This window comes from Pogoniulus pusillus, chromosome 3, assembly GCF_015220805.1.
Source record: "Pogoniulus pusillus isolate bPogPus1 chromosome 3, bPogPus1.pri, whole genome shotgun sequence".
Taxonomy (NCBI): Eukaryota; Metazoa; Chordata; class Aves; order Piciformes; family Lybiidae; genus Pogoniulus; species Pogoniulus pusillus.
The window spans coordinates 11,849,469-11,876,246 of NC_087266.1; the positions used below are offsets into that span (position 1 = coordinate 11,849,469).

The 26,778-nt window shown below is 44.7% G+C and overlaps 1 protein-coding gene across 1 annotated transcript in view; it reads right to left on the reverse strand.

Annotated features, from left to right (window-relative positions):
• Positions 1-8,802: 8,802 nt before the first annotated feature.
• The window catches only part of MAML2 (mastermind like transcriptional coactivator 2), a 247,240-nt gene continuing 229,264 nt past the window's right edge, over positions 8,803-26,778 (reverse strand). The window contains exons 3-5 of the mRNA XM_064170370.1: positions 20,451-20,654; positions 17,024-17,139; positions 8,803-11,434 (exon numbers count right to left, since the gene is read on the reverse strand). Of these exons, the coding sequence (XP_064026440.1) occupies positions 10,456-11,434; positions 17,024-17,139; positions 20,451-20,654 (1,299 nt within the window). The 3' untranslated portion in view covers positions 8,803-10,455. The remainder of the gene's footprint in view (positions 11,435-17,023; positions 17,140-20,450; positions 20,655-26,778) is intronic.

A 26,778-nucleotide genomic window follows, 5' to 3' on the forward strand; every position in this document is an offset into this window, starting at 1 on the left:
GTGTCCGGAGGGTAGTTGCAGTGGGGTGTGTGCCACAACTTTGCCAACGTCCTCAGTCATCTAAGATATGCAAAACTGGAATCAGGAACATGCCAAGTTAGTTTACGACCACTTTAGCTGTATTAGAGGAATTGCAATTTTCTCAGCTCAGTACAAATCTGATGTAAAGCCATGACTTCCCTGAGGAAGATGTCTCTTTAGACTTTCATTCCTTTGCAAGCTAAGACACTGGGTTTACTTGATCCTTGCTAAACCTTCCTCCCAGAAAGCACCTACTGACCTCAGGACCTCATCAAGTGTATGTCTGTCTCAGAGTTGCTTTTTCCTAAAAGATTATAGATGAAGTTCCCTGTTTGGAAACTTAAGAGCTCTGATTCTAGGTGCAAGGCAGATTTAACAGCAGCAGCCAAAGTGGTGACCAGGAGAACTGCTTCTAGGAGGGACCATGGGCTCTCTGCTGCTGGCCTCGCAGCCCAGTGCAGCTGGAGAAACTGAAACCACCAGCCAGGATGCTTGTCTTTCCTGGAGAAGAATTTCGATCTGCCTTTTTCTGTCTGTGCTGGGGACTGTTTACTGGTATTTACCATTTTGAACTTTATATCACCATTTTACTCTGCACTCGTGTCCTTCACCCATCTGATAAGAATCATCCAGCATCTCTGTGTACAGATCTCTTAGGTCACGCCTGCATTTCCCAGCTATTGTCTTAGGAATCCCTTCCCGGTATTTAAGAAAGGGAAATGTCTCATTTCATAGCATCTTCCATCTCTGTAGCTGTGCTGAACAACGAAGATAGATAAACATTCAATTCTCCCTTAATCCTTTAGATATCCTTACAAGCACATGGTGTTCACAGACTGTTAACCCTGTCTCCTGCAGCAGCTCCACATCTTTTAACTCTGCCTTTAAAGCCTGCAGCTTCAACTGGGGTGGAACAGGAGCCCTCGGTACTTCATCCCTTGGTGGCTGTCTTTCTGGGTGGTATGGAGAGGGATGGTTTTCCATAATAAAGCCATTATCTGGATTGAATTGCAGATATCTAATCCTCACACAAGCTACTCCTGTTTGGTTTTGTGAAGTGAACAAAGACATCAACTTAGACATGCTTCGGGCTGGATTCAGGTATCTCTGGAACCTTCTGATCATTCCAGCGATTAGCAAGCTTGCCTTGGTAACTGTAACACAAAAGAGCAAGCAGAGAATAAAAACCTTTTGCTAGAGGAAAGAGGCTCAAATGGAAGATTTCCTTCACTTCACTCCGCAGGAAAACAGACTGAAGGGGCAGACAAGAAAGTTGGGACAAACTCAACTCTCTCAGGACTCCTGCTGTGTTTTTATGGTATGGGAACGGGTGATTTGAGTAGCTGCATTACCAGATAGGGGTGGGTGTGGGTGAGGTTGATGTGAATTGGTGAGTATTCATTGACTTGAGGTACAAAAAAAAAAAATCTATTTAGTGGCTCTTTTATTTTTCTTTCACTACACAGAAACCTTCTGCTTGTTTTGTACAGTTTTTCTGCCTTCCTGTGAGCACCCATGCAGACATCTATTCTATTCCCCTGGCTGTAGACAGATAAAATGCACCAGTATAATTTCTGACGGGAGCCTAACCATGTCTTGAGGACCTTCAGATGCCATACCCTCTTCAGGAAGTCCATCCTCATCCTTTCTGTTAAACACTTCCATCTGGCAGCTATCATGAACCTGTCATTTCTTAGCCTGCGTCAATCGATGTAGAGGCTCCTATTCTTTTCCCCTGGCCGCAACAATTTATCTATTCAGGGGCTCTTTATTCTGCTCCCACTCAAACCATTTTTTTTCCTGGCTAAACAACTTCAATTCTTTTCTATGTATTTTCTAGTCTTCTGATCATGTACATTGTTTATTTCTGCCCAGAATACATCACGTTACTGAAGTGCCCCTATTCTGCAAGCAATTGTGAGGCTAAAATCCGAGGGCGTTTTGATCAGTGTGGGCATGGGAGCCAGACTTTGGGCTCCTTTATGAAAGTCTTGCCTTTTATCAAAGGCTGTCAGAGCTTGGTGTAAGCATTCTCTGATGAAAGCTTGGACAGTTTAATATAAAGTAGCATTTCTGAAGCTAATCTGCCATCCAAATGCACAGCTATACAGTGTCGCAGTGTTGGTGGTCATTGGGAGGCTTTTCTTTATTGCGTACTCTTGCTTAGCGAAAGCAAAACCCCATCTAATAGCAGGAGGCTCTGGAGGCACAGCAAAGTGCACGAGGAGGACACTATTGCATTTCTTTAGAAAGACAAAACAAGAAAAAATGAAAAAGAAAACCAAAATAGACCACTACTGAGGCTTAAAAACCTGGTGTGACAAAAGGACATGTCTAAGGTTTTGCCCTGTTTTGTCACTTGCCGAAAAAAAAACCACCAAACTAAAACCTACTCAGAGCTGAGAAGGTAATGAAATGTTCATTACCTTTTACTTTTTTTTTTTTCTTTTTTTAATGTTTTTCTTCTTTAAGAGGCACTAACTGGTTGGCATTTCAAGGCTTCTCTTTGTAACAGCCTGCAAAACTCCAGATATTCTCTACAAGAAGGTTTTAAACCCCGGTATAAACAGATGTTCTGTTGATACTTGTATGTCAGAAAACAGCAGATTATATTGTAAACCAGGGTGGACTAAATTTGGGGGTTAAAGTTAGTAAGATTACCAAGTGATGGCTTTACAATAGTGAGATCCACACAATTTATCAAGACTGTTGTGGCACGTTATCATATAAAGGTGCAGTGTAAATATAGGGAAACTCCTGTGATTAGTGGATTTGTTTGTTAAATGAAGAGAAAGGTTGGCTTTGAGGGAGCATTAGGCATTAAATGCTGATTTTTAGCTGTACTAATGCAGTTAGCTTGATGCTGACATAAGCAGTGACACTACAGAGCCCTGCTTCTTTGATCAGCCTTTTGGGAACACCCATGCTGTTCCTGCCTCTGCTGTAGACTTCCTGTGAATCTGGTTAGCCAACACAGCAAGGTTAACAGGTTCACACAAAGGAAACTGCAGGAGAGAGTACATAATCTTCCATCCGAGCCCTCTTCCTCAAGTAGAAAGTTTTTATTCAATGTTTGTTCTTTGTGTTAAAGTTACCAAGGCAAACTTGTTAGTCGCTGGAATGATCAGAGGGCCCCAGAGATAGATTTCAGCTACTCTTAGAGCAGTAAATACATGCCAGCTAGAGTTCTTCCTGGAGGACAAGTGACATGGGAAAAAAAGCAGGATCCTTAAGAGGAAAAAAATGAACTCAAGAAAGGAGTAAAAAGTAATTCCACTAGATGGATAAAGAGCTGGCTGGATGGCTGCACCCAAAGAGTGGCTGTCAACAGGTCCATGTCCAAGTGGAGGCCAGTGACAAGTGGAGTCCCTCAGGGATCAGTCCTGAAACCAGCCTTGTTCAGCATCTTTGTCAGTGACATAGACAGAGGCACTGAGTGCACCCTCAGCAAGTCTGCTGATGACACCAAGCTGTGTGGTGCAGCAGACATGCTGGAGGGTAGGGATGCCGTCCAGAGGGACCTGGACAGGCTGGAGAGGTGGGCACAAGCCAACCTCATGAGGTTCAACAAGACCAAGTGCAAGATCCTGCATCTGGGTCGAGGCAATCCCAAGCACAAATCCAGGCTGGGCAGTGAGTGGCTGGAGAGCAGCCCTGAGGAGAGGGACTTGGGGGTGCTGGTGGATGAGAAGCTCAACAGGAGCCAGCAGTGTGCACTTTGAGCCCCGAGGGCCAACCAGATCCTGGGGTGCATCAGGAGAAGTGTGGCCAGCAGGGCCAGGGAGGTGATTTTTCCCCTCTACTCTGCTCTGGTGAGACCCCACCTGGAGTACTGCATCCAGTTCTGCAGCCCCTATTACAAGAGGGATGTGGACATGCTGGAGTGTGTCCAGAGAAGGGCCATGAGGATGATCAGAGGGCTGGAGCAGCTCTGCTTTGAGGACAGACTGAAAGAGTTGGGGCTGTTCAGTCTGGAGAAGAGGAGGTTCCAAGGTGACCTTCTTGTGGTCTTCCAGTATCTGAAAGGGGACTACAAAAAAGCTGGGGAAGGACTTCTTAGGCTATCAGGTGGTGACAGGGCTGGGGAGAATGGAGCAAAACTGGAGATGGGTAGGTTCAGACTGGATGTGAGGAGGAAGTTCTTCAGCATGAGAGTGGTGAGAGCCTGGAATGGGTTGCCCAGAGAGGTGGCTGAGGCCCCATGCCTGGAGATGTTTAAGGCCAGGCTGGATGAGGCTGTGGGCAGCCTGATGTAGGGTAGGGTGTCCCTACCCATGGCAGGGGGTTTGGAACTAGATGATCCTTGTGGTCCCTTCCAACCCTGAGTGATTCTATGAAATCCAGTCCTCAAATAACAGGAGTGCAGCAATGTTTAATGAAGATCACCAGTCAGCTGGTACTCTGGAGCCCTAATGAGTGCACTAATTTCATTTATTTTTTTAAGTTTTCCAGGCCTCTAGATTTGGAATTCTCTGTTGCACTCAGCGACCAGGTCAGCACAAAAAGCAATTTGAATGCATTCCCTGGTTTTATTTTCAGCATGTCACTTCAGCATAATGATGTCCAGGGCAAACTGAGCCTGTGTGGTATCTAATAACCTTCACAACAACCAAGGGCCTTTCCTTTCATGTCAGATAGGTACTGGGGGATAGATTTTGTCATCATATCAGTTAACCTGGATGTGAACAGCATGTGTGCACCAACACTCAGAATTGCACCCAACCTGAACAGCGCCACTCAATTTCCCCAACGTTTAGGGGCATGAAGGCTAACACAGAGCAAGAGTGTCCTGTAGAACAAGGCACTCCAGTCAGCCTGAGCTGAAAACATCACAGGCAGCTCTCCAAAAACACATTGATAGAGCATCTTTGTTGTCTCAGGCCATGCAGAGGAATGCAAAACATGTCTGGAGAGAGAGAGCTGCACACCAGGTATATGCCAGCACATCAAGTGAGGCTTTAACTGTGCTGCTCCAGGAGACATGGACTGGCTCTGCTGTTGCACATCCTGAGGATGATTGAGGAGCTCATCTGAAGGGTATATCCAGGTCTCTTCAGCCTGGAGAAGTCTTCAAGGAGACCTTATAGTAACCTTACAGATCTGAAGGGGGCCTACAGGAAGGCTGGGGAAGGATTATTTACAAGGTCTTGTAATGACTGGGCAAGGGGTAGTGAGTTTAAACTGACCGAGGGGAGATTCAAACTAGATGTTAGGAAGTTCTTTCCGGTGAGGGTGGTGAGACACTGGCACAGGTTGCCCAGGGAGGTTGTGGAGCACAGAATCACCCAACGTGATCTTTGATCACGTTGGGTGATTCTGTGCTCCACAACCTCCCTTGAGGTGTTCGGGACCAGGTTGGATGAGGCCTTGAACAACCTGCTCTAGTGGGAGGTGTCCCTGCCTATGGCTGGGGGGTGGAAGTGGATGATCCTTGAGGTCCCTTCCGACCTAAACCATTCTATGCTTCTATGACTGTGCTCTCCAGCAACTGCAGTGGCTTGCTTGTTGGTGGCAGCTTGCCTTACCTGTTGTGTAGCATAAGGATCTGTATTTCATGGGGTCAGTCCTCCAGTAAGACAGTAGCAGGTGGCCGAGCTAGTTTAGCACTAATTTGTGAACTAGAAAGAAAGAAAAGGAAATGAATTTTGTATTTTGTTTAAACGGATACTTGGGATATGATTTGGAACCCTCTTAAAGGGTTCTTGCAGCTGCCGGACCTCTGTGCCGCCATGGGAGGGAGCAGTGCTCTTGGCTGTGCTGCCTCTCTGAGCTCGGTAGTGCTTCCCGCCAGGCGATTCGGATGCGCTGGGAAAGGTCAGACCCCGCCTGGACCGGGTGCGCTTTCTGCTGTGCTGCATCTGGCTGGGTAGGGGTAGTACCAGCTGCCACCCCTACCTCCAGCCCTCCTATGTGGTCTTGCTGGCTGCATCTCCCTGGGCACAGGAGACAGATTTTCTGGTCACACGGAACAGGGTGACTCATGTCCGTATTATTATACCCTTTTATTCTTCATCCAAAGTGGGAATGGCTCTTGGTCGTGTGACCTGTTTGGGACGGTGGTCGTTGTACCCACGCTCTACCACTGGGGGTATCTGACTGCAGATACTACCACTGGGGGTATCTGACTGCATCTCACTGGGGGTCTCTGACAGTATGGGGATAGGGGCTCATATCTCCAGGACATGATCCAGGGCAGGGCATGGGACCTGGCCAGCCCTTTTAGGATAGCTTGGTCATGGGGTACCCATCTCTGTTTTAACATCAGTGGGATCCCAGAGCAAATTACTGTGCCTGGAGACTACACCCACACATTCACCAGGAGCTAAAATACCACATGTCGTTTGTTAACCCTTGCTAGTAAAGAAACCACATCTTCAGTCAGTAGGAAACCATCATAGCTCTCTTGCAAAGAAGCAGTCTGAGCTCCCAGAATCTGCCAGATGCACATTTTTCTCACCCCCTGTTAAATTATCGCTGTGATTTTAATTTACTCAGATGAATGAGCAGTTGACTAAACAGACATTCATTATAAAACTTCATTTTAAGAAAAGAGACACTTGGGATAATTTTGATTGATTTACTTGGCAGAGTTTTGATAGCTACTGAAAAAAACATACTAGTCATGTTTAGGTGAAAAATAAATGGAGTCAAATAAGTGTCACTGCATAGTACTAGGAGGTTTATACAGCCACATGTAAAAATGCATAAACACAAACATTTCTGTACAGCAACTTTTCCTTTCAGTCTGTATAGAGAAACACTGGTTTATAATATGGGGAAAATATAAAGCAGACATACATGCAACGAGGACATGACAATTACATAGGTCCCACCTGCTTCCCAAGGGTTACAATAATAATAACAAGAATAAGAAAAGCCTTTTTCAGGGAAAGGAAAAAAAAATAAAATTGAAACCTGGAATGTTTTCATGTTGAGGTTTCCAGAAAGCTTCAGATGTCAAACATATCTGAAGGTAATTTAAAGGCTTCATTCAAAGCCCTGTGAAGGCAGCGGAAAGACTCCATTGGTTTCAGTGAGCTTGGGGTCAGACCCAGCTGTTTAACCACGCTCCCATTCTGCCCTCCCCCAAAACCCGAAGGTGAAGTCCGCAGATAAAAATAAACAATCATCTCATACAAAACTTTGTATATAGAATACAAAAGGTAACCATTGACTTGTTTTGTTTTGTTTTTTGTTTTTTGTATAAAATACAACTTTTGGATAGCATATTTATTTCACATATGTATAAATATAACCCAAATAACATGATGCTTATTATTCCTACCAAAATATTATTACTTTTTGGTTTGTTTTTGTTGGTTTTTTTTAATGATTTTTTTCCCTTTTTAGTTTTTTTTTTTTTTTTAGTTTTGTTTTTTTTTTTACAAAAGTTTACAAAACAGAGAATTCTTTATATTTACAACCCAATACTGCCAAGAGTGCCTGGTCAAGGATGAAAAATAGACTATTCAGGTAGTGCACTTAGCCGTTGCAAAGAAAGAGGAAAAAGACATTAGCTCTATTCTGCTAGAAGTGTTCAGATGAAATGAGACTGGATTCAAGTTTCGGTTGCGAGAGTCTTTCACAAGCTCACATTTCAAATGTGTCAGGCACATCTTTACAGGGCTGCAAATGGCCTCTACCTTTGTGGAATTTACTTAAGAATGCAATTTTGAGCCTGGGGATGACACTCACAGCCCAGTATCTTCTTCTCCATTTCAAGGTGAGACCAATGGGCGAAAGCTCAAGATTGAATCCACCAGGGATGATATCCTGAAGTCTTGGGACCAGCTCCTCAGCTCACTAATTTGATTTTTGTTTTACATCACTTGAGGATTTGGAAAACAATCTGGTCTTAAAATAGAAACCGGGGGGGGGCTTTTTCAATGGTGTGTTAGTGCCGAGTGCTCATCGTGACACTAACTCAGTCTCAGCCTTAGTGGCATCACAGTCATCTGCTGACCTGCTCATGGATGAAGTGTGTGCCTGTGTGTGAGACAGATGAACCCATCTTCTATCTGCTTTAAAGTTAGACAGGTACTATTTCACTCTAGTTTTGCACAATTTATAGGGGACTCCTTCACTAAGCTGCAATTCTGTCTTTCCAAACACAGAAGGGATGCCAATGACCTGGGCTGAAAAGCTCTTTAAAGACCTGAAAAATTTTGTACTGGCATATCAAAGGGACTGCAGGTACCCCAGCCAAAAATGAAGAGAAGAAGGAGCTTTCTGGGCAGCTGAGCCACCACATTACAGAATGCAGGACTGAGCAAATATCACTAGCTAGGGCAGCAGAACGAACTCTTCAGCAGGCTTTCTCAATTCTCTTGTGAAAAATGTCTGGGAATGGATCATCCCACCTCAACTGGCATATCTAGCGAAATGCCCACATGACACCTTTGCTGGAGGTGTTGGTGCTCGGTTTTGTGACGATGCTTCTTTAAACATCATGAGACATTGTGCCCACACGACACGGCAGGGTGAAATGACAGGAAAAGCCTTATTAAAAACTCTCTTGAGAAATAGGTCAGGGAAGTGCAGAGGCTATTGTCAGGTAGTCTACTCATCCCAGTGCCACTAACAAGGATGACTAAAGCACTTGCATGGGGCAGAGCAATGCCTCTTGGCACCGAGTGAATGTAGGCATTGTATTCTTTTGCCACATCTAGTTTTAGCTAATTCAGAGGAGGCTGTGAAACATGTTGCACCACATCGTTCTGGAGAACAGCATTCTGATTTGAATTACAAGATATGTTCCCTTCCCTGAATCCTGCTTGACTCCTTCTGATGCTCTCCCAGACCCAGTCTGTAGAAGAAAATTTAACATGGTAAAGACTATTCCCAAGCACCAAGGTCATGCAGTGTGGAACGACTTGTATCCTTATGGCTTTGGTCTATTAGTCTCCAAGGCAGGGTGGCTGCAAACTATGGGAATAGTGCTTGCCAGAGGTTAATTCCCTAGTGATGCACAGAGATTGCACAGGACAGTGTTAGCTGGGCTATCTCCAAGGCCAGAATGAATATTGTATGCATTGCACAGAAATATTCCCCAAAACTATTTTATTTACAAGCACATATATGGGTGGAGCTTCCTACTGTGGTTATAACTGATCTGCATACTAGTTTCAGGGGAAGAGCCTCTTGCACTGTGCCTGGAGGCTTTGGGGATCTGGACCATCCCTGGCCTTCTGTCAACTTCTGCCATATGGCAAAGGAAAGCAGGATGGAGCCAAAATGCTATGCAATCCAAATGGTAGCCTCTTCTCAAACAATGATGTTGGGAGGTGGTGGAGGCACCGTCCCTGGAGGTCTTCAAGAAAAGACTGGATGAGGCACTTAGTGCCATGGTCTAGTTGATTGGATAGGGCAGGGGGATAGGTTGGACTGGATGATCTTCGAGGTCTCTTCCAGCCTGGTTTATTCTATGATTCTATGATTCTGTGATGTTGGCATTTCTGCTGGCGTAAAGAGGACTGGGTTCAACTACCCAACACTCACTGTGGGTTAAGGTGAAAATGAGGACAGTGACTTAGCTGAGCCACTTCATGCATTTGACCTTCTCTAGGCTGGACTGGGAAAGTAGTTGATGAAGGTCAAATTGTAAGCACCCTTCTCACTTAAGTTGTCCATTAAGTCACTGGAGTCCCTGGGGCAGGGCAAGGTGGCAAGATGAGGATCCTGAGCTTTGGTGTAGCTCATCTCCTGTTTCCCTCAATGCCCAAAATGATTGTGCTGCTGGTAGGACAGTAGTGTCCTGTGATACTCACTGCAAACACTGCTGACAGGGAGAATGTGAATTCTAGAACACACTGAGCAACTTGATATGTTTCTTTCTTCCCTTTGAGGAGATTGCTTACCCTTTGTGTGCTATGAAACATGAAGGATTTAAAACAGAATAATTGGGAAAGCAAATGTGAGCTTTGTACTGTTTAGAAGTAAACAGTTTTTGTAATGCAATGAGATTTACACAGTGCCTGATGCTGTCAGGGCTGAGTAGTCCCGAGGAAGTTAAGGACTGCAAACATGATGACTGAAGAGCTCTGAATCACCTGGGCTCTTATTTGCACTCAGAGAAGTTATGTTCCACAACCTATACCACAGTCCGGTGCTGGTGTGTGGGGGAAGCTAAGCAGGCTTTTCCTCACAGCCCTTGTGAGAAGAACTGGTAGGTTTGCAATGCATTGCCCACTGGTGTGGGGAACAGACCCTTCACTCGTTCTCACTTCTTTGTGGCTGGCATGAATATTGCTTATCCTATCATTTCATAAGGGGAGACTTCAGTTTTGGCCCTAGAGCAGCTCTTCAAACAGGGCAGTCACCCTACATGGTATTTCAAAGGACAGCCCACTTACTTGGAGTGTATCAAAAGCAGGTTGCTGGCATCTAAAGAGAAAGCTAATGTCCTTACTGCTTCTTCATCTGGTTCACTGTCACTTATGAGTGGTTCCCCAAAATTTCATCAAGGTTGATGTCTTTCATCCAGTCATCATTACCAGGTTCTGTTTTCAGTAAAGAATCTATAAAGTCTGAGTCAGTGTTGAGCGCAGGTCCTATACTGTCACCTTGCTGGTTCAGAAAGTCAAATGCTAGGTCATTACCATGGTCACTTCCTTGGTAAACTCGAGAGTTTTGGTTGGTAGATGTGAAACTGGTTGATGGCAGAGATGATGGAGGTGTCATACTTGTTCCTGGCTGATTCACGGTAGGCACAGTCTGTCCTCTGAGCTGGTTAGGTCTTATGCTGAGACCTCGTAGTGAGCCAGCAGATTGTCCATTTAGAGTCTGGTTCATCTGGTTTAGAGGAGGCCTCATTTGGACTCCTGCTGTTAACTGATTAGGAGGTGCCACTGCACGCTGAGGAAAATGCTGGTTGCCCACACTGCGTTGCAAAGACTGGTTAGGATACGGAGTGCCAGTGGGGAAACGGACCCCTGCCGCTTTCAGAGTGTCCTGCTGCTTCACTGCAGCTTCTTGTGGGGCCCAGTTCTGAGCTGTGGCAGCGGCTGTGATCATCACGTTGGCCGGCCTTTGTGAAGGGACACCTGTGGCTCCGTGGTTCAAGCCTGGCCTTACTTGCTGCGAGGTGACCACTGATCCCGTCCCAAAAGCCGCTGCATTGTTTCCTTGTGGCATGGTTTGCTGTCGAGACATCATGGGGTTGTTCTGACTGGGCAGGACTTGATTTTGGTTTCTGTGTGGCTGCATTTGGTTCATTCCTGAAGTTACATTGTATGCATTTGGTTGGCTGCAGGGAAGGTTCCCATAACAGCCCAAATTCCTAGTGGCAGGAGTAGAAGGCATTCGGGTTCCAGCAGAGGTGGACATGAGGCTGGAGCTCTGGGGCATGATACTGTGAGTTGAAATAGGGTTGGATAAGGACATGTTGCTGGAGCTAATACTCACAGCTGGTGAACTACCTGGAAAGGAGAAAATGGAATTGTTAAAACAAACGTGATCACGTCAGTGTGTGGTGCCATTCAAATACCAGCTTAAATATCCAACTCTCTACCAGCAAAATTGCTTGAAAAAGAAATTTTAAGAGGACTTGCATGAATTTGCTAAAGACCTTAGAGATGCCTATCACCCAAAAGATGGTTTTGTACATATGAAGCCATTGATGGTCTTTCCATCCCTTCAGAGGACATCTGATAAGCTGAAATCAGTGCTCATTGTAAGGTAAGTATTGGAGCAGGAGTAGGGAACAGACAGAACCACTGGGCAAGAAAGAAGATTTTTCTGCTTTTTCACAGAACCACTAGACACCTCAGACAGGACAAAACTTGTCTAGATGAGCAGAGGCAGAAGACATCAAGAACTTTTCTTCCTTAGAGGGCATGGCTCATCCTAGCTCACTCTAGAGACAATGAGGAGTGACAGGCACCGTCACCAGGCCCCTTTTCCACCCTTGTTAGACACCTGCATTAGTGGTATCTATTCTTCCTGGAAAGGTCTGTCCCAGGTGATCGCAGGAGCCAAGACTGCATATCACACATATACAGCAGCCAGGTGCTGGAAGGGCAGCTCAGCCCAGCCTATGCTATGTTCCCAGCTGGGCTGTAGCCAGTTGCCCCTGCAGAAGCAGACTCACCCATGAGGGAGCGGAACAGTAGCAGATATGCAGGCACCTACTGCACATGAACATCACTTTTTGTGTATCAGGTAGCCAGAAGTTATGACTTGGCACAAATCTATCACTTGTGGCTAATTCTGCACAGTGGAGGATTTTCCTGTACCTGACATCCTCCATTGGATCACAAGCCTCCAATCCTTGACACAAGCTTACTTCTGTGGCAGATTAGTGGCTACATGGTCTCTGTTTTGAAGCCATAGTATGTCACTTATGCGATGTAGTCTGATTACTTTATGGAACGAAAGGCTGAGAATGAATCCCTGAGCGTCTGGCTGAAGAAGACCAAAGATTTTTGAAATGTGACCAGTGTAGCTAGCACTGTGGAGTATACAAACAGTTGCTCCACAGCTCAATTCCTTTTCCTACAGTGGTTTCCAGCCCAAGTCCCACAAGAAGTGCAGCTAGGTTCAAGATAACCAAAAGGATTTATTCTTCACACAACATGTGGGTCAGCCAGGGAATTCTTTGTGACACGGCACAGCACAAGCCACACCTTGGTGGCTCCCAAGGTGTGAGAGAAGCTGTAGAGTGGGCTTGCCTCCAAGGTACCACCACATTTCAGGAATTTCTTGAGGCTCTCCCAGAGGAGGAAGAGAGGCATGTACAGATCCAGACCTTTTGCTGTTTCATAAGTAGTAACTAGTAGCAATTGTTGGAAGTGGGGCGCTGCCTTGGTTTGATCCTTCATACATACACAAAACCCAGACTGAATTTGACTAAATTTGACTTCTTCATTGAATCTTACTGTGTGGTTAATTTTATGAGTTGGATGATCATAAACTCCTTCTCACAGCATAAGTGCTTCCAGACTGTGAGCAGGCCTGCAGCCTTCTCTAGATACATCAGTCTCAATGTGTGATTTTCCAGTCCTTTGGTCCTTCCAAGTTCTTTCCAGAACTTGACAATTTTCAGCATTCTATTTCAAGGCTGCACATCACAGCTGGTCACAGTAATAGCTCTTGCACATCTCCAACACAGATGTAAAGTGAGCTGATTTCTTTGTCTTCAGCATCATCTCAGGATGCATTTGTCCTTTTGGTTGCAATGGCACAGCCCATTTGCAGTGATGTCTGGAGACCTACCAGCTATTTCCTTATGTGCTATGTTAATGTTGTGTTACTCTGGTTTCTTAACCATAACTGACACTATAAAGTCAGACGCTTTAAAGGACATTACCTGACCTTTATGTAGCAGGTTTGAAAAGATTCTTTTACATCAGCCCATGTTGCCTGGTATTAATCACATTCCCTTCATAATTGTATTATTATTCAGTCTGTATCAGTTCCAAGTAGTTTTGCTGAGCTCCACATTATGTCATGAGGTATGCAATTACCTACTTACTCTTATTTTTTGTCATGGCATTAAGTATTCTTTCTTGGCGTTTCAAGACCAAATGAAAAGTGACATTAAAAATCTGGAGAGCCTCACAGCCAGCACTTTTAAAACCCTTGAAGACAAATCATGCAAATATCTATTTTAAAAGTCTATGTCTAGGAACAGCTGTTTAATATACTGTTCCTGTTGAAATTTCACCATAATGATGTTCAGTTCTCTCAGACTGTAGCCAAACTAAAAATTATCATATATTTCTGTCTTTTTCTGCATTATTTTTAGACATATGTAATTTCCATTTAGCAACAGATGTAAATAATTCCTTTCTTTCCCCTTAAGTACTTAAAATGACTCTCGTTCCAAATCATTATTGACACTGAGCATGACTCAACAACCAGAGCTGCCTGTTCCAAATCAATATAAACACAGATACCTAAACTGAGCTCACATTACCCTGCAAGGCAGGCTTTTCCACAGACTGGCTCTAAGCAAGAGACACTTGATTATAGAGTATCTTATTATTGTCCTAACAGTTACATTATCCTGACTTAAGCACCTAAATTCAGTCCCTGTGCTGGGCAGTCATAGAATCATAGAATCACAGAATCAACCAGGTTGGAAGAGACCTCCAAGATCATCCAATCTAACCTATCCCCCAGCCCTATCTACTCAACTAGACCATGGCACTAAGTGCCTCATCCAGTCTTTTCTTGAACACCTCCAGGGACGGTGAGCCCCTAAGCACCCATTTCAATGGCAAATCACTCTCTCTGTGAAAAACTTCCTCCTAACATCCAGTCTATACTTCCCCAGGACAGGAGATGCTATGAGGAATATACCTCATTTTAGCCCTATAGGGACAATCACATTCTTCTACATGTCCCCTCAGGGAGCCCCTTCACCGAATTTAGGTCTGGAAACAAGAGGAGAAAATCAGTGCTCAGCAGGCAACTTGGAGACTAGCCCCACCTTTGGCTTTGTGAGTTGTCCATTGCTCACTGCTTTTTGGAAATGCTGTAAAATCTATTTTGCAGGGGTGATAAAGGTGGAGGACATTGTTCTTCGCTCCCTTATGCAGGCACTAAAGAGGAGGACTGGCACAGAAATTGGTGGCATTTCAAAACACCTGGAACAGCCATCTGATCTACAAGTGGACGGGACATGGGTTGCACTTGTTGTGCAAAAGACAAAGCTTCCTCTTTCTCTGTATTGCTATTTTTATCCTTTTATTTTTTAATTCAAGTATTTTTCCAATCTGATTTCTTCCAGATGGGAAGAAATGCCTTCTCTGGCAGCGCTGTGTACAGCTGCTGGGCACCCCAGGCTGTGGCCATTTGGAGAAATGCTTTCACTGCCCAATTCACCTGTTCTTCTCTGGGGGTTTCCTGCCATGCCATGGCACTATGGGGAAAAGCATAGAGACATAAAATGTTAAACTGTGTGTCTCCAAGTCTCTATATTGTTTTATATAACTTTTATTTTTTTTAATTCCCTGACCTGAGCAAAGCTATTCCCAGAAAAAAGGAACAGATTCCCTGCTGTTTCTGCCTTATGCAAGAGTTTCCTAATCGCTCCATCTGGTAGCTTTGTCCCGAGCTCCCAGCCCAGCCCTTTTCTCCCAGGCTTGCCTGAAAAGCTGTTCTCCTCCCCTGACTTGCTCAGCAGGGACCTGAGATTTGGATGGACAAGTGCTACCAATCCCACATGTTTCAAAGCAAGAATATGGGACTCCAAGTACCACAAGACTGGCAAAGAGTCCATCACATTAAGAACAAGAAAAGTCACATAACAGTGGTGATCTGCTTATTTTGGAGCCTTTCACAGATGTGGCTGCAGTCATTTCCATTTTCTCTCTTGGGCTAGAAATGTATTGTTCTAAAGTAAAAGCCAGGAATCTCAGTTAATCATTTCATTCCAAGAATGAGCCTTTAAACAACATACCAAATCACAAACTGCTGAGGTTGCCAAAGCATTTGTTTTATGGGCACAGGAGATATGAAGGCAGCACACAAGCCTCTCTTTGCCCTGTCGCACTGCCCTCACTAGGGGTTATTATGCTGGCATCAGTGATGCTTATGCATATTTACTGAAGATAACAAACAGGCCCATTAGAAAGCATCACTTTCTAAACAGCAGCAAGCTTATCACTGCTACAACTTGTAAACAAATCAAAAGGGGTACCTTAACATTGCCTGAGCAGCTCTTCTACACAAAGCAGGGCTGTTGGTGCCATGGCCAGCAGGTAGCAAGGGAGCAAGCTACACCTGGAACCTTGTTAAAATTGTAATACAAACTGAAAATGTTTTGCTACAAAGGACAGGTAGGAAGGAATGACTCGGGTCCCTTACTGAATTTTTTGACCCAACAGTTACAGAAAACCAAACAACTCCAAACATTTTTTACTTCCTCAGTGTGTTGAACACAAAGATATACTAGAAGGCAAAGAGTCCTTTTGATACTTAAATGTACAGATGCTTTGCACTGTAAAGAATATCCTTTGATCCCATCTGCTACATTTCCCCCAATACCTCTCTCTCCCCAGATTTAGATTGGCTATTAGGAATGAGATCTTTACCATAAGAGTGCACTAAAACATGTTACCCAGGGAAGGAACTGAGGCCCCATCAAGGTCAGGCTTGATAAGGCTCTGGGCACCTGATCTAGTGGAGGATGTCCCTACTGACTGCAGGGGGGTTGGACCAGATGACCTTTGGAGGTCAACTCAAACTATTCTATGATTCTATAATTCTGTGATCTTTTCCTTATTCTATCCTTGGTCTTAGAGCAGGCTCCATCTAACTAGCAAGGTGAAGAGCAGGAAAAGCCAAACAGGCAGTACTATGGTCCCCAAACTGGACTCTTCATAAGGTGAGGGCACAAGAGATGAAACAGAGGACTAGTCCTGAAGTCTTGGGCATTTTCTGCCCTGGGCAGTTCTGGCAGAAAGGAAGGGCTTTTACCCTACTGCTTGACTGATCTGTTGAAATGCTGCTTTTAGAGCAGCAATGAGGCCATGACTGTAGCATATTTAAGATGCCAAAAATTGAGATGGTAGCTCTGGTTGTCTATGATGGTATTATGTGAGGAGATTAGTATGAGGGTCCTCATGTTGTACATGAGCTGCCATTCATAGGCAAGGATGGTTCTTATCTTAGACTTTGAAGCAAGATGTACCACCTACTTGAGAGCAGCATCTGGATGGAGAGATGTTGTGTGATCAAGAGACACTTCTGTATCAACTATTTGGGTGCCCATCTGCCTCAGGCAGTGCTACCGAGGCAGATGGTACTAGGCCCTTTTTCCCCTTGTCTGAGAGATGCAGCATCAGCCTGGATGAAGTACCACCTGATTCTCCAGATCATACAATAGCACTTCCCAATGACAGAAGACAGTATGGTAAATAGCAGATGAGGGCACCACTTTGTGGTGATATAAGTGGATACTCAGAAAACCAGACCCTGGTCATCAATGGATGCATGGCTCTCCTGAGTGGTCTTCCAGATGGAAGGAAAGAAACAGTTTAATTTAGTCCATAGGCACCTACCAGGATATTGGTTCGCTTGTTGCATGTTGACCACGTTCCTTCTTTGGTCTTTGTAATCTGGTGGTGGTCTTGTCAAGTGCCTGTTCAGTTGATCTTGTGGAGTTATTTTCTCCTAGAAGATTAGAGTAGAAACATATTAATTTGCTTTTCTTTCTGGTTCCCTGGGTCTGTGTTTTGCCTAAATATTTCCTTTCTTATTATGCACAAAGCTGAAGTGTTCCTTCCTTCCACTTTGTCTCGTCCACAAGGACATATGTGATGCTGTGCCATCACCCACTTAAGTCTGCGTGGAAGCCTTTCTGCTGTTTGCATTGTGTTTGTGTCTGGCCTAAGTTTCCTTAAAACCATGGTCAGTTTCTCAGCCTCTGAGAACACTGTCTATATCTTCCTATGTTCACACTACCAGGGACTGTTTATTGGACAGACGGACCTGGTGGTTCCTCATGGCTCCCTCCCTGGCTATGCAGCTGGCTTTGCTTTCTGAAAGAGCACAGGGATAGAGCAAACACCCAAGTCTAACAAACTCAAACACACAGCCAGGATGCAGCTGGGGAGCAGCGAGGGTCCAGACATACATCCCCTAGACTGCATCAATGATCATCAGTCCGTTTCACCCATACGGGACTCTCAGTGTCCACAACTGGCAAAGACAATTTCAGCTTGCCATCCCCATCTGCAGCAATGTACATCCCTAACTCTCTCCTTCCTCCAGTACCATAGGTGATCTCACAAAAATCAGCAAAATCTTTGCTTTGTCCTCCCCTGTGTCTCTCCACACCAGGGATGCCAGCAGGAGGCAATGAGGAACAACTTCTCAGGATATGTGACCCATGGTAGGAAAACATGTGTCTGACCACCTTAGACATTGCTAAGTCACTACTGGTGCACACGCAGAGTTGTGCTTACTGGGCAGCTGCTGGCAGGCCTCACCCCTTCTCTGCAATGTGCTCGAGGTTTGTATTAGCTGCCAGAGAGGCAAATTGGCTTCTCAGTGTGAGTCAGGCCTTGGTTGGTGATGGATCTTCTGTCTGAAAAGAGCATTCAAATGGACCTTCTCATGAAAAATGTGGGTTGTTTTGTTTTTTTCTTTTCCAGTACCACTTTAAAGCACTGGATAAAGAGCTTTTCGTGTGACATTTAGGCACTTCCATAATGCACTCTGGGAGTGAGGAGTCTGATTAAGATTTATGAGGCTCATTTTACTGCATCACTCAACCTGAATCCTTGTGAAGAAGAAAGACAAGTTACCTCCCAGGAAATCCCTGTAACACATGTGAAAACTGTGGGCAGGCTTTGTGTGTATTTCTATGCACATGATATAAAGCAAAGGCAAGCTGATCAAGACCTCACATTTGTTCAGTGACTTTAATTTCTATTTTATTCATTTTTAAGAAGAGCTATTTAGGCAATTAACTTTTTGTTCTGCTAAAAATTGTAACAGAAAATGGCAGCTTGTAGAGTTAGCTCAAAACTCCAGGTTTCTTCTACATAAATTAAAAAGACAACAAATATTTCCCTTACAGAACAAAGGAAATCTTTAAATTCAAACTCAAGCTTTCCAACTGTATTTTTGGAATGAAAATAAATTTGTAAACAAAAACATATTCTCTGTAAAAAAAGCATGAATGCTTTTCCACTTCTATGTTGTTCTTTAGTTATCAAATGGCATGCACTAAAATGTTTCAGCATTTCTGAGTCTACATCTTTAGAGAGAGAAGAAAGTTTTGAATTCAAAATATCAGGCCAGCATGAATGGGTCTGCCCTGTAAGCTGAGAGTTTCAGGCTGAGATAAATAGAACCACAGAATTTTCTGAGCTGGAAGGGACCTCAAGGATCATCTAGTTCCAACCTCCCTGCCAGGGGCAGGGACACCTCACACTAGATCAGATTGCTCAGAGCCTCATCCAGACTGGCCTTAAAGACCTCCAGGGATGGGGCTTCCACCACCTCCCTGGGCAACCTGATCCAGTGTCTTACCACCCCTCATGGTGAAGAACTTCTTCCTAACATCCAATCTGAATCTACCCACTCCTAGTTTCACTCCATTCTCCCTAGTCCTGTCACTACCTGACATTCTAAAAAGTGCCTCACGAGATTTCCTGTAGGCCCCCTTCAGATACTGCAAGGCCATAATAAGCTCTCTTTGGAGCTTTCTCCTCTCCAGACTGAGCAGCCCCAACTCTCTCTGTCTGTCTCCATAGGAGAGGAGCTCCTGCCCTCTGATCATCCTCATGGCCCTTTTCTGGACACATCCCAGCATGTCCATATCCTTCTTGTAATAGGGGCTCCAGAACTGGGTGCAGTAGTCTAGGTGGGGGTCTCACCAGAGCAGAGTAGAGGGGGAGAATCACCTGCCTCGACCTGCTGGCCACACTTCTTTTGATGCACCCCAGGAAATGGTTGGCTTTCTGGGCTCAAAGTGCACATTGGTGGCTCATGTTGAGCTCATTAATAAGTTACAGTCCTAGAGTCTGCTGTCACTGCAACCTAGAAAATGCAAATGAGTTGGTTCTGTCTCCTCCATTCTTCTCCTGAATCATCCCTGCAGCCCTTTCCTAGTTGCTACAGGAAACACACATTGTTTTCTCTCTGTCTCAAGAACATGCCAAACTCAACTCATCTTCTAGAATTTTTCTCTTTGCTGTGCTTTTGCAAGGAGGACTACCAAGGAACAGTGAATACAGGGATGCTCTGGGCAGCTGTGACTCCCTCTCACTGCACTGGCCATGGGAGATGGGCCATGAAGCACCTTCAGGTGGCTCACTTCATGCAATATCAATGGCAATGCCAGTTTACTGTAACTTTACTAGTGCCATTTAGCACTTAACACTGCCAACAAGGCCACAACCTCCATAGCTCATAAAATGATGAGAAGCTACCAACTGGTCTCTAATTTACCAAGGGAGAGAGAAGAAATGGTCACAAATATCTGGAAGTGCAAAAAGAAAAACAGAAAGAATGACATATGAATTCTCCCAGCCAAGCACACAAACTTGTACTGAACACTAAATTAGTGTACTTGATCCTCATTTACACACAAGTGCTTTATACTTTGCTGCCTAGGTCACAAAGCCTGGAAGTCAACTCTCCCCTGTGGCTGAAGTAGCATAGCAGTGAACTTCAGCTTATTTTACAAAGAAAACCCACAACAATATTCATATGCCTCAAATTAAGCATGTTCTTAGATTGTTCTCCTAGCAAAACCACAGTAGCTTGGATTCTTGAGTTGTTTTGTATAAACTGACGAAGGTTTCAAAAGAGCTTAGCAAAGTGCTGAAAAACAGGGGGCACACTCTAGAAGGTCTAGGCATTGCCAAAATGACCTCAAAGTTTTGGAGGCTTTCCTCCCCAATACTTAGCTTTCTTTTCTATTGTTTCTGTGATAATCTTTTCCCTGTAAAATAAGGAATTAGAAAACTCACAGCTTCCACCAACATCTGCTGCTGTAGAAGGAGTTGTTTTTGCTCCATCATTTGCCGCTGCAGAGCCTGTTTCTTTTCCATCAGTTGCTGATTCAACATTGATTGCTGGGATGAGTTCATGTAACCACTTCCAGTGTTTGGATTTGAGCAAGAACTGGAGTTTGGAGCAGGGCCAGCTCCCTGGCCTACCACAGAGTGTTGATCCTGAAACAGAAGAAATGGCTCGTGAAGGATGAAAATAATAACAAGCATCAAGAAAAGGAAATAATCCTTTTTAACCAATTAGCTCAAGCCGAGGACACAGCCCAGAGACTTTCAGAACAAGTGACCTGTACAAAGGCTTTGACAAAATAAGAGGATTGGGTAACTTCATCACTCATGGAAGAGTCTGAAAATGTGCCAGGTGGTTCCAGTGGAAAACCTCGATGTGGTACCAGAGGCTTGGGAAATGTTAACAGAAGTAACAGAGCTGTCCTGGGGATCTCTCAGGAAGCTTGCATCAGGCCACGCAGCAGTTTGCTTGACCACACGGGAACAAACTCAGCATCTGCTGGTTCCTACCATCTGGCAAGCAGCAGTGAGAAGTTACAGACTCATTGCTAGAAGTGGCATCTATTCTTAGAAAATACAGAAGTGGTAAATTGTTACTTCGCAGTGGGATGAATGTTGCCATTTTCATTCACCTCATCACCTCCCTGACAGGAGCAATCTCAGAGATTGCTGTTTGACTCCTATTAGTAACAGGATTAAATAGGCTTAGAGTTTATCAAATCCCTTGGTAGAACAAGTGTGTAACTAGACAGGACTTGGAAAAGTGCTTTAGGATTTCCCTGGTCTTCCCTTTGTGCAGCTTCAACATGAAGGGATGGCAAAAAACAGTAATCTCAGTAGGCAATGGGGAAGGTACTTGGGAATTCAAACTAGGTACATACAGGATGAGAATGAACACGGGATAGCAATGGTTTCCCTCATCAGCAATGTGTTTTCTGTTTACTTGCTCCATTAACACTTGGCATTCGGTCCCTTTAACGACTCTGTGAAATCTCTTTCTCAGTCCACACACAGAAATACTCAGCCTATGCTGGATCACTTGATAGTCAGGTATTCCTTAGCCACTGTGATGGTTTGGGTGTTCCCCGCCCCCCCACACTTTAGAAATCACCCAGACTAGACTCAGTCGGCTCTGGGAATATAAATGAAGCTATTTATTTACAGCAGCACAAGCAGATATTTACAATATATACAGTTATAGACAGGAATATACAAGGTAAAAGGTAATACAGAAACACAACAGCCCTCCCAGAAACCTGAGTCCCCAGGAGGGGCTCTCAACCACCCCTGCACCTTCCTCCTGCCCCTCTCAACCTTACCCCAGTCTTAAAGAAGAATAGAGGTTTGGCCAAGAGGTTAAGAAGCAAAGTGGGTTAGGCCAAATGGAAGGTTAGGTTAGGGAGTAAGATGTTGCTCAGCCAGCAGCCCAAGCGAGAGTGAGAGAGTTATCTAATGTTTTCATTTCTCCTTCCCATACTCCTTAGCAAGATGGTGAGTGAAGTAGACATCACCATTGTTTTCCTTTCACAGCCTGTAATCTACTTCTTCTCACCAAAACATTCTAGCTAGCTTCAAACTAGCACAGCCACCCAGCTACAGAGAAAAGAGGATACACTGTAGAGGTCACAACATTCACGAAAAACATCAGTTCTGACTTCACTTTGTTGCAGTTCACCATAGGAGCCTAATCACATAATTCTGTATACCTAACATGAAGCAACCGTTTTGCCCCACAACACGAGTCCACAGCTGGAGTCTGATGCTCCCTGTTGCAGCAGTTCATAGAATCATAGAATCATAGAATCAACCAGGTTGGAAGAGACCTCCAAGATCATCCAGTCCAACCTAGACCCCAGCCCTATCCAATCAACTAGACCATGGCACTAAGTGCCTCATCCAGGCTTTTCTTGAAGACCCCCAGGGACGGTGCCTCCACCACCTCCCTGGGCAGCCCATTCCAATGGGAAATCACTCTCTCTGTGAAGAACTTCTTCCTAATATCCAGCCTATACCTACCCTGGCACAACTTGAGACTGTGTCCCCTTGTTCTATTGCTGGTTGCCTGGGAGAAGAGGCCACCCCCCACCTGGCTACAATGCCCCTTCAGGTAGTTGTAGACAGTAATAAGATCACCCCTGAGTTCTCCCAATACTGGGCTGTACTGGTAAAGCTCTGCTCCACAGCCATTGCCTCCCATGGAAACTACTGGCCCATAGTGAAAGAAGGACTGGCCAAGTGTAGCCTACCCATGCTCTGAAGGCCATGGAGCACTGATGCTCACCACTTTGCAGACTCTAGGGAAGCTCATTTCTGTGCCTTAGCTTTTGCACAGACACATCCCCCAAATCACACACACACACAATACAAGCTAATCTAACTTATCTTTTCCACCATCTGGCATGGGAGAAACACAATGATTGCTATGAGTATTTCTATTTTTAAATAGTTCTGTGGCTTTTAGATGGGACTACACGAGTGAGTAGCTAGCTAAAGTATTTGATGACTTTTACTGAAATAAACCCCACGCTTTTCTTCTGGAGCCACCTGCAGCCCCCAAGGCAGTGTTACAAACCGCCCTTCAAAATTTATTGGGCTCTTACACAATTATATCCTGCACACTTTCTTTCAGTTCCAGAAGGAATTTGGGATTGCTCGGCACTGCCACATTTTTCAGCCCTTATGTTAGCTGCAAGATAGAAAATACCTCCTCTCGACAGGCCTGCTTGCCAAGTTGTTGCGCAAACTTTTTTGTCTTTCTTAAAATATTTTGAAAAGAAAAATATGTTAACAATAAATTGGCTTTGACTTCTACATTCAAAAGACATCTCTAGCTTGAACCCAGCCACATGTTACATCCATTAATAGAAGTCATCTGTTATGCTTTTTGCACAGATAATAATACAGGCTCCCTGCAATGTGCTTTCACGGTCCTGCATAAAACCCTAAACAACAAAGCCCAACTTTTTGTCTCTCTCCTCCTCTGCCTGCCCATGTAAGCTGTGGGGAGGGGGTGGTTTGTTTTAGGATAAACTCTGTAGTGTCCATTCGTGATACCTATCAAAGAAAGCTCTTCTGTAGTATCAATTGGCACAAAACACCAGCTGCTTGGCAAACAGGACCTGAGAAAACAGTGTAAATCAGCAGCTTGGAGCCAGTTTGGTTTTTTCCCCTTTGGTTCTTTCTCTGCTGTTCATGAAATGTCAGTGTGAGTCTATGAATCTACGATGTATTACTTCTCCTGCCTGCTGATCTTCCACTGGCAGTGATGCAATGGCAATAGGAACAACAGTTGCCTAATAAATCAGGGGATTAGCTCTGCAGCAGTTTGACCCTTCGTGAGCCACTGTTATTGAGCCTTACTCTCCCTTGCACTTGCATCACTGAAAATCAGAAGGGCTACACCACTGCAAGGGACATTGGGGCTCTGCTCCTGCACTTGCACAAATCACATTCTTTGACATCCCTGCCAAGGAAAGGCAGATTTGAGTTGGAGCTACCCTGCTTTCATTGCACTGTTTCCCACCATGTGCTAGTTTGAAGCTATCTAGAATGTTTTTTTGTGAGAAGAACTAGATTACAGGCTGTGAAAGGGAAACAATGGTGATGTCTACTTCACTCATAGGCTTGCTGAGACGTATAAGAACAAGAATATAAATATAGATAACACTGATGCTCTCTGCCTGGGCTTTGGGATGCAACTCTCTCTAACCTAACCTGCCATCTCTGTGATTAATCCACCTGCTTCCTAACCCCTCTGGTTGACCCTCCAATCTTTCTTGGGCATAAGGCAAGATCTGGGGTAAGAGAGAGAGGGGAGGGAGAAAGGTGGAAGGGTGGTTGAGAGCCCTCCTGGGGACTCAGGTTTCTGGGAGGGCTGTTGTGTTTCTGTATTACCTTTTACCTTGTATATTTTGTATATAACTGTATATACTGTAAATATCTGCTTGTATATTGTGCTAAGCTGTGAATATAAAGCTTCATTCAATTTCCAGAGCTGCTGAGTCTAGTCTGGGTGATTTTCCAAAGTGTGTAGGGGAGTGGGTAACACCCAAACCATCACACCCTGCTCTAAGCGTGGCTTTACTGCAGCTCTACTATGATTCCACTTATCTGAGGTTGCCAATGGCCTTTTGAACTTCATTCCTGGATTCCCATTCTTGTAGTTTATGCTCTTCACCTTTAGAAACCTTGACCAAAAAAAGCCTACAGTGGGACATGCATGTTTCCTCACCCACTGATGACTCTGCAGTGTTCCTCCAGCCAAAGATGCCTATATGCATGCCTGCACGGTGACACCATGTTGCTTCCTTGCATGGCCAAGGTGTCTTTCTTTCCACTTTGTCTCTAAGGAGGTGATGCAACCAGGAGTACATCCCTGCAGCCAGCTAGGTGTCAGGGACAGGCTGGAAGCATTACACCTCCAACAGCCACGAGTAACCATCCATGTTCTCCCCAACTCTTGCTCCACTTGCTGGCTCTGTTTGTGCATGCTGCATCCTTCCAGCCCTGCAAATGAGCTCTTTGCAGGGCTGTAACCCCTGCCAGCTAGGGCAGGGGTACCAGTTAAGGGCTGAGCTAGTGTTCACCAAGTACCACAAACCCTCATCTGCTCTGCTGGTGCCAAAGCTCCAGCACAACAGGGCTCTGGGTGCAAAGCAGGTTTTACCCCATTCTCTGATATTACAGTAAAATATGAAACCAACAAAAAGCAGAAAGAGAGGCAGAATCAGTGGAAGCTCCTCAGAGATGGCAGCACAACTGGAGTTTTGCTCATAAGCATTGCAAAGAATATTCTACTCAAATGCTTAAATCAACAGTAAATCAAAACATTGAAGTCTGCCTTTCACTATCCCTGCCACAGCTGAATTTTCCCACCTTTCTGTTCCTCTGTGAGGCAGCTCATTTTATGGCCAGTGTCAGGTCAAGAATGGCAGCACTGACTTCTGCTCTCCTTTTGTGCTAGTTCTGGCTTAAAGAAAAAAAGAAGTACAGGAAAAAAGGAAAAGGCTTCAGATCAGAGCAGGGAAGCCTGGTCAGTGATGGATGCCTGCCTTAACCAAAAACCTCTTCTGGAGGAAGAGCTGTGCAAAGTCACCACATCTGTGCATGATGTTCCCACTCAAGATGTTTGAGTTAGTTGTGTTAATTGGCATCACTGACTACTCACAGTGAGGGTGGTAGATATCAAGGCACCTCTGTGGATTTCTTCAAGGACCAGAGGCTGTGCTGACCCTATGAGTTTCTCAAGGGCATTATTTTTTGGCTGCAAACCACTTTGGACACCTCCTTGGAGGAGAAGGACTCCAAGGAACAGCTCAGTGAAGTCCTGTAACTTTGTTTCTCAGGGTGCTGCAAGGCTGGTGGCAAAGCCCAGACCCCCATGACCTCCTGGTATGAACTTCCAGTGCCTCAGCTGGCCTGCTGTTTTAAACAACCAGAAATTGAGGATCTCGATCAGCCCCCCGGTGCCAAGCACAGGGTAGTGCCAGGCTTACTGAGAAAAGCCAATCACTTGCAACTTGAATAAGCCTCAGGGGACAATGTGCTCCATCATAGCACCTGCAAGCCCCCTTTTGAGCTGCCTGTTTTCTACTACATCTAATGCAAGCAGAAACACCCCTTTCTGCTAAACACTGAGATTTCCATGGACATCTGAACTCCACTCACTGCCTGCTTGTACCCTTGCCTCAGACAGGAAAAGAAAATTACAAGACCATTTCAGAGTGACTGTTGGGTAAGAACTCATTTAGCTATAGTGAAAGTTAAAGAGTTTTCTTATTTTTAGGAATAACTCCCACTCTTGACTGGAGCGTAGAGAGCTGCTTTCTGTGCCAGTGTACACTGCAAGAGTCTCAACTAGTTCCTGTGGTTATGCTGATCTGCAACAGCTGAGGATCTGATCTACGTATGAGAGCTGGAAATATCACAGACTGGGCAGAAACAGAGCCAGACTGATTCCTCCTTTCTTTATTGCTTGTTCAGACCAATGAGACGGAAAAGTGCCACCTTCCTGAGCACCTCAAAGTCATTCAACCTTTTTTCATATCTGAAACATACAGCATAGAAGTGAATCTCTAAGTTCAGGTTTCTACTTAAAACCCTGGATCAGATTCTCTCTAAACTGCCTGCTGGAGCTCTCCCTTCACTATACTGAGGGATGAGGCCGCATAATTAGGCTTTAGATGCCTAATTTAGACAATTAAGTTACGAGCTCAGATTAGATGATAGGAACATTCTCTTACACTTCTCATTTTAGATGCTTCTAGTCACACTTGAG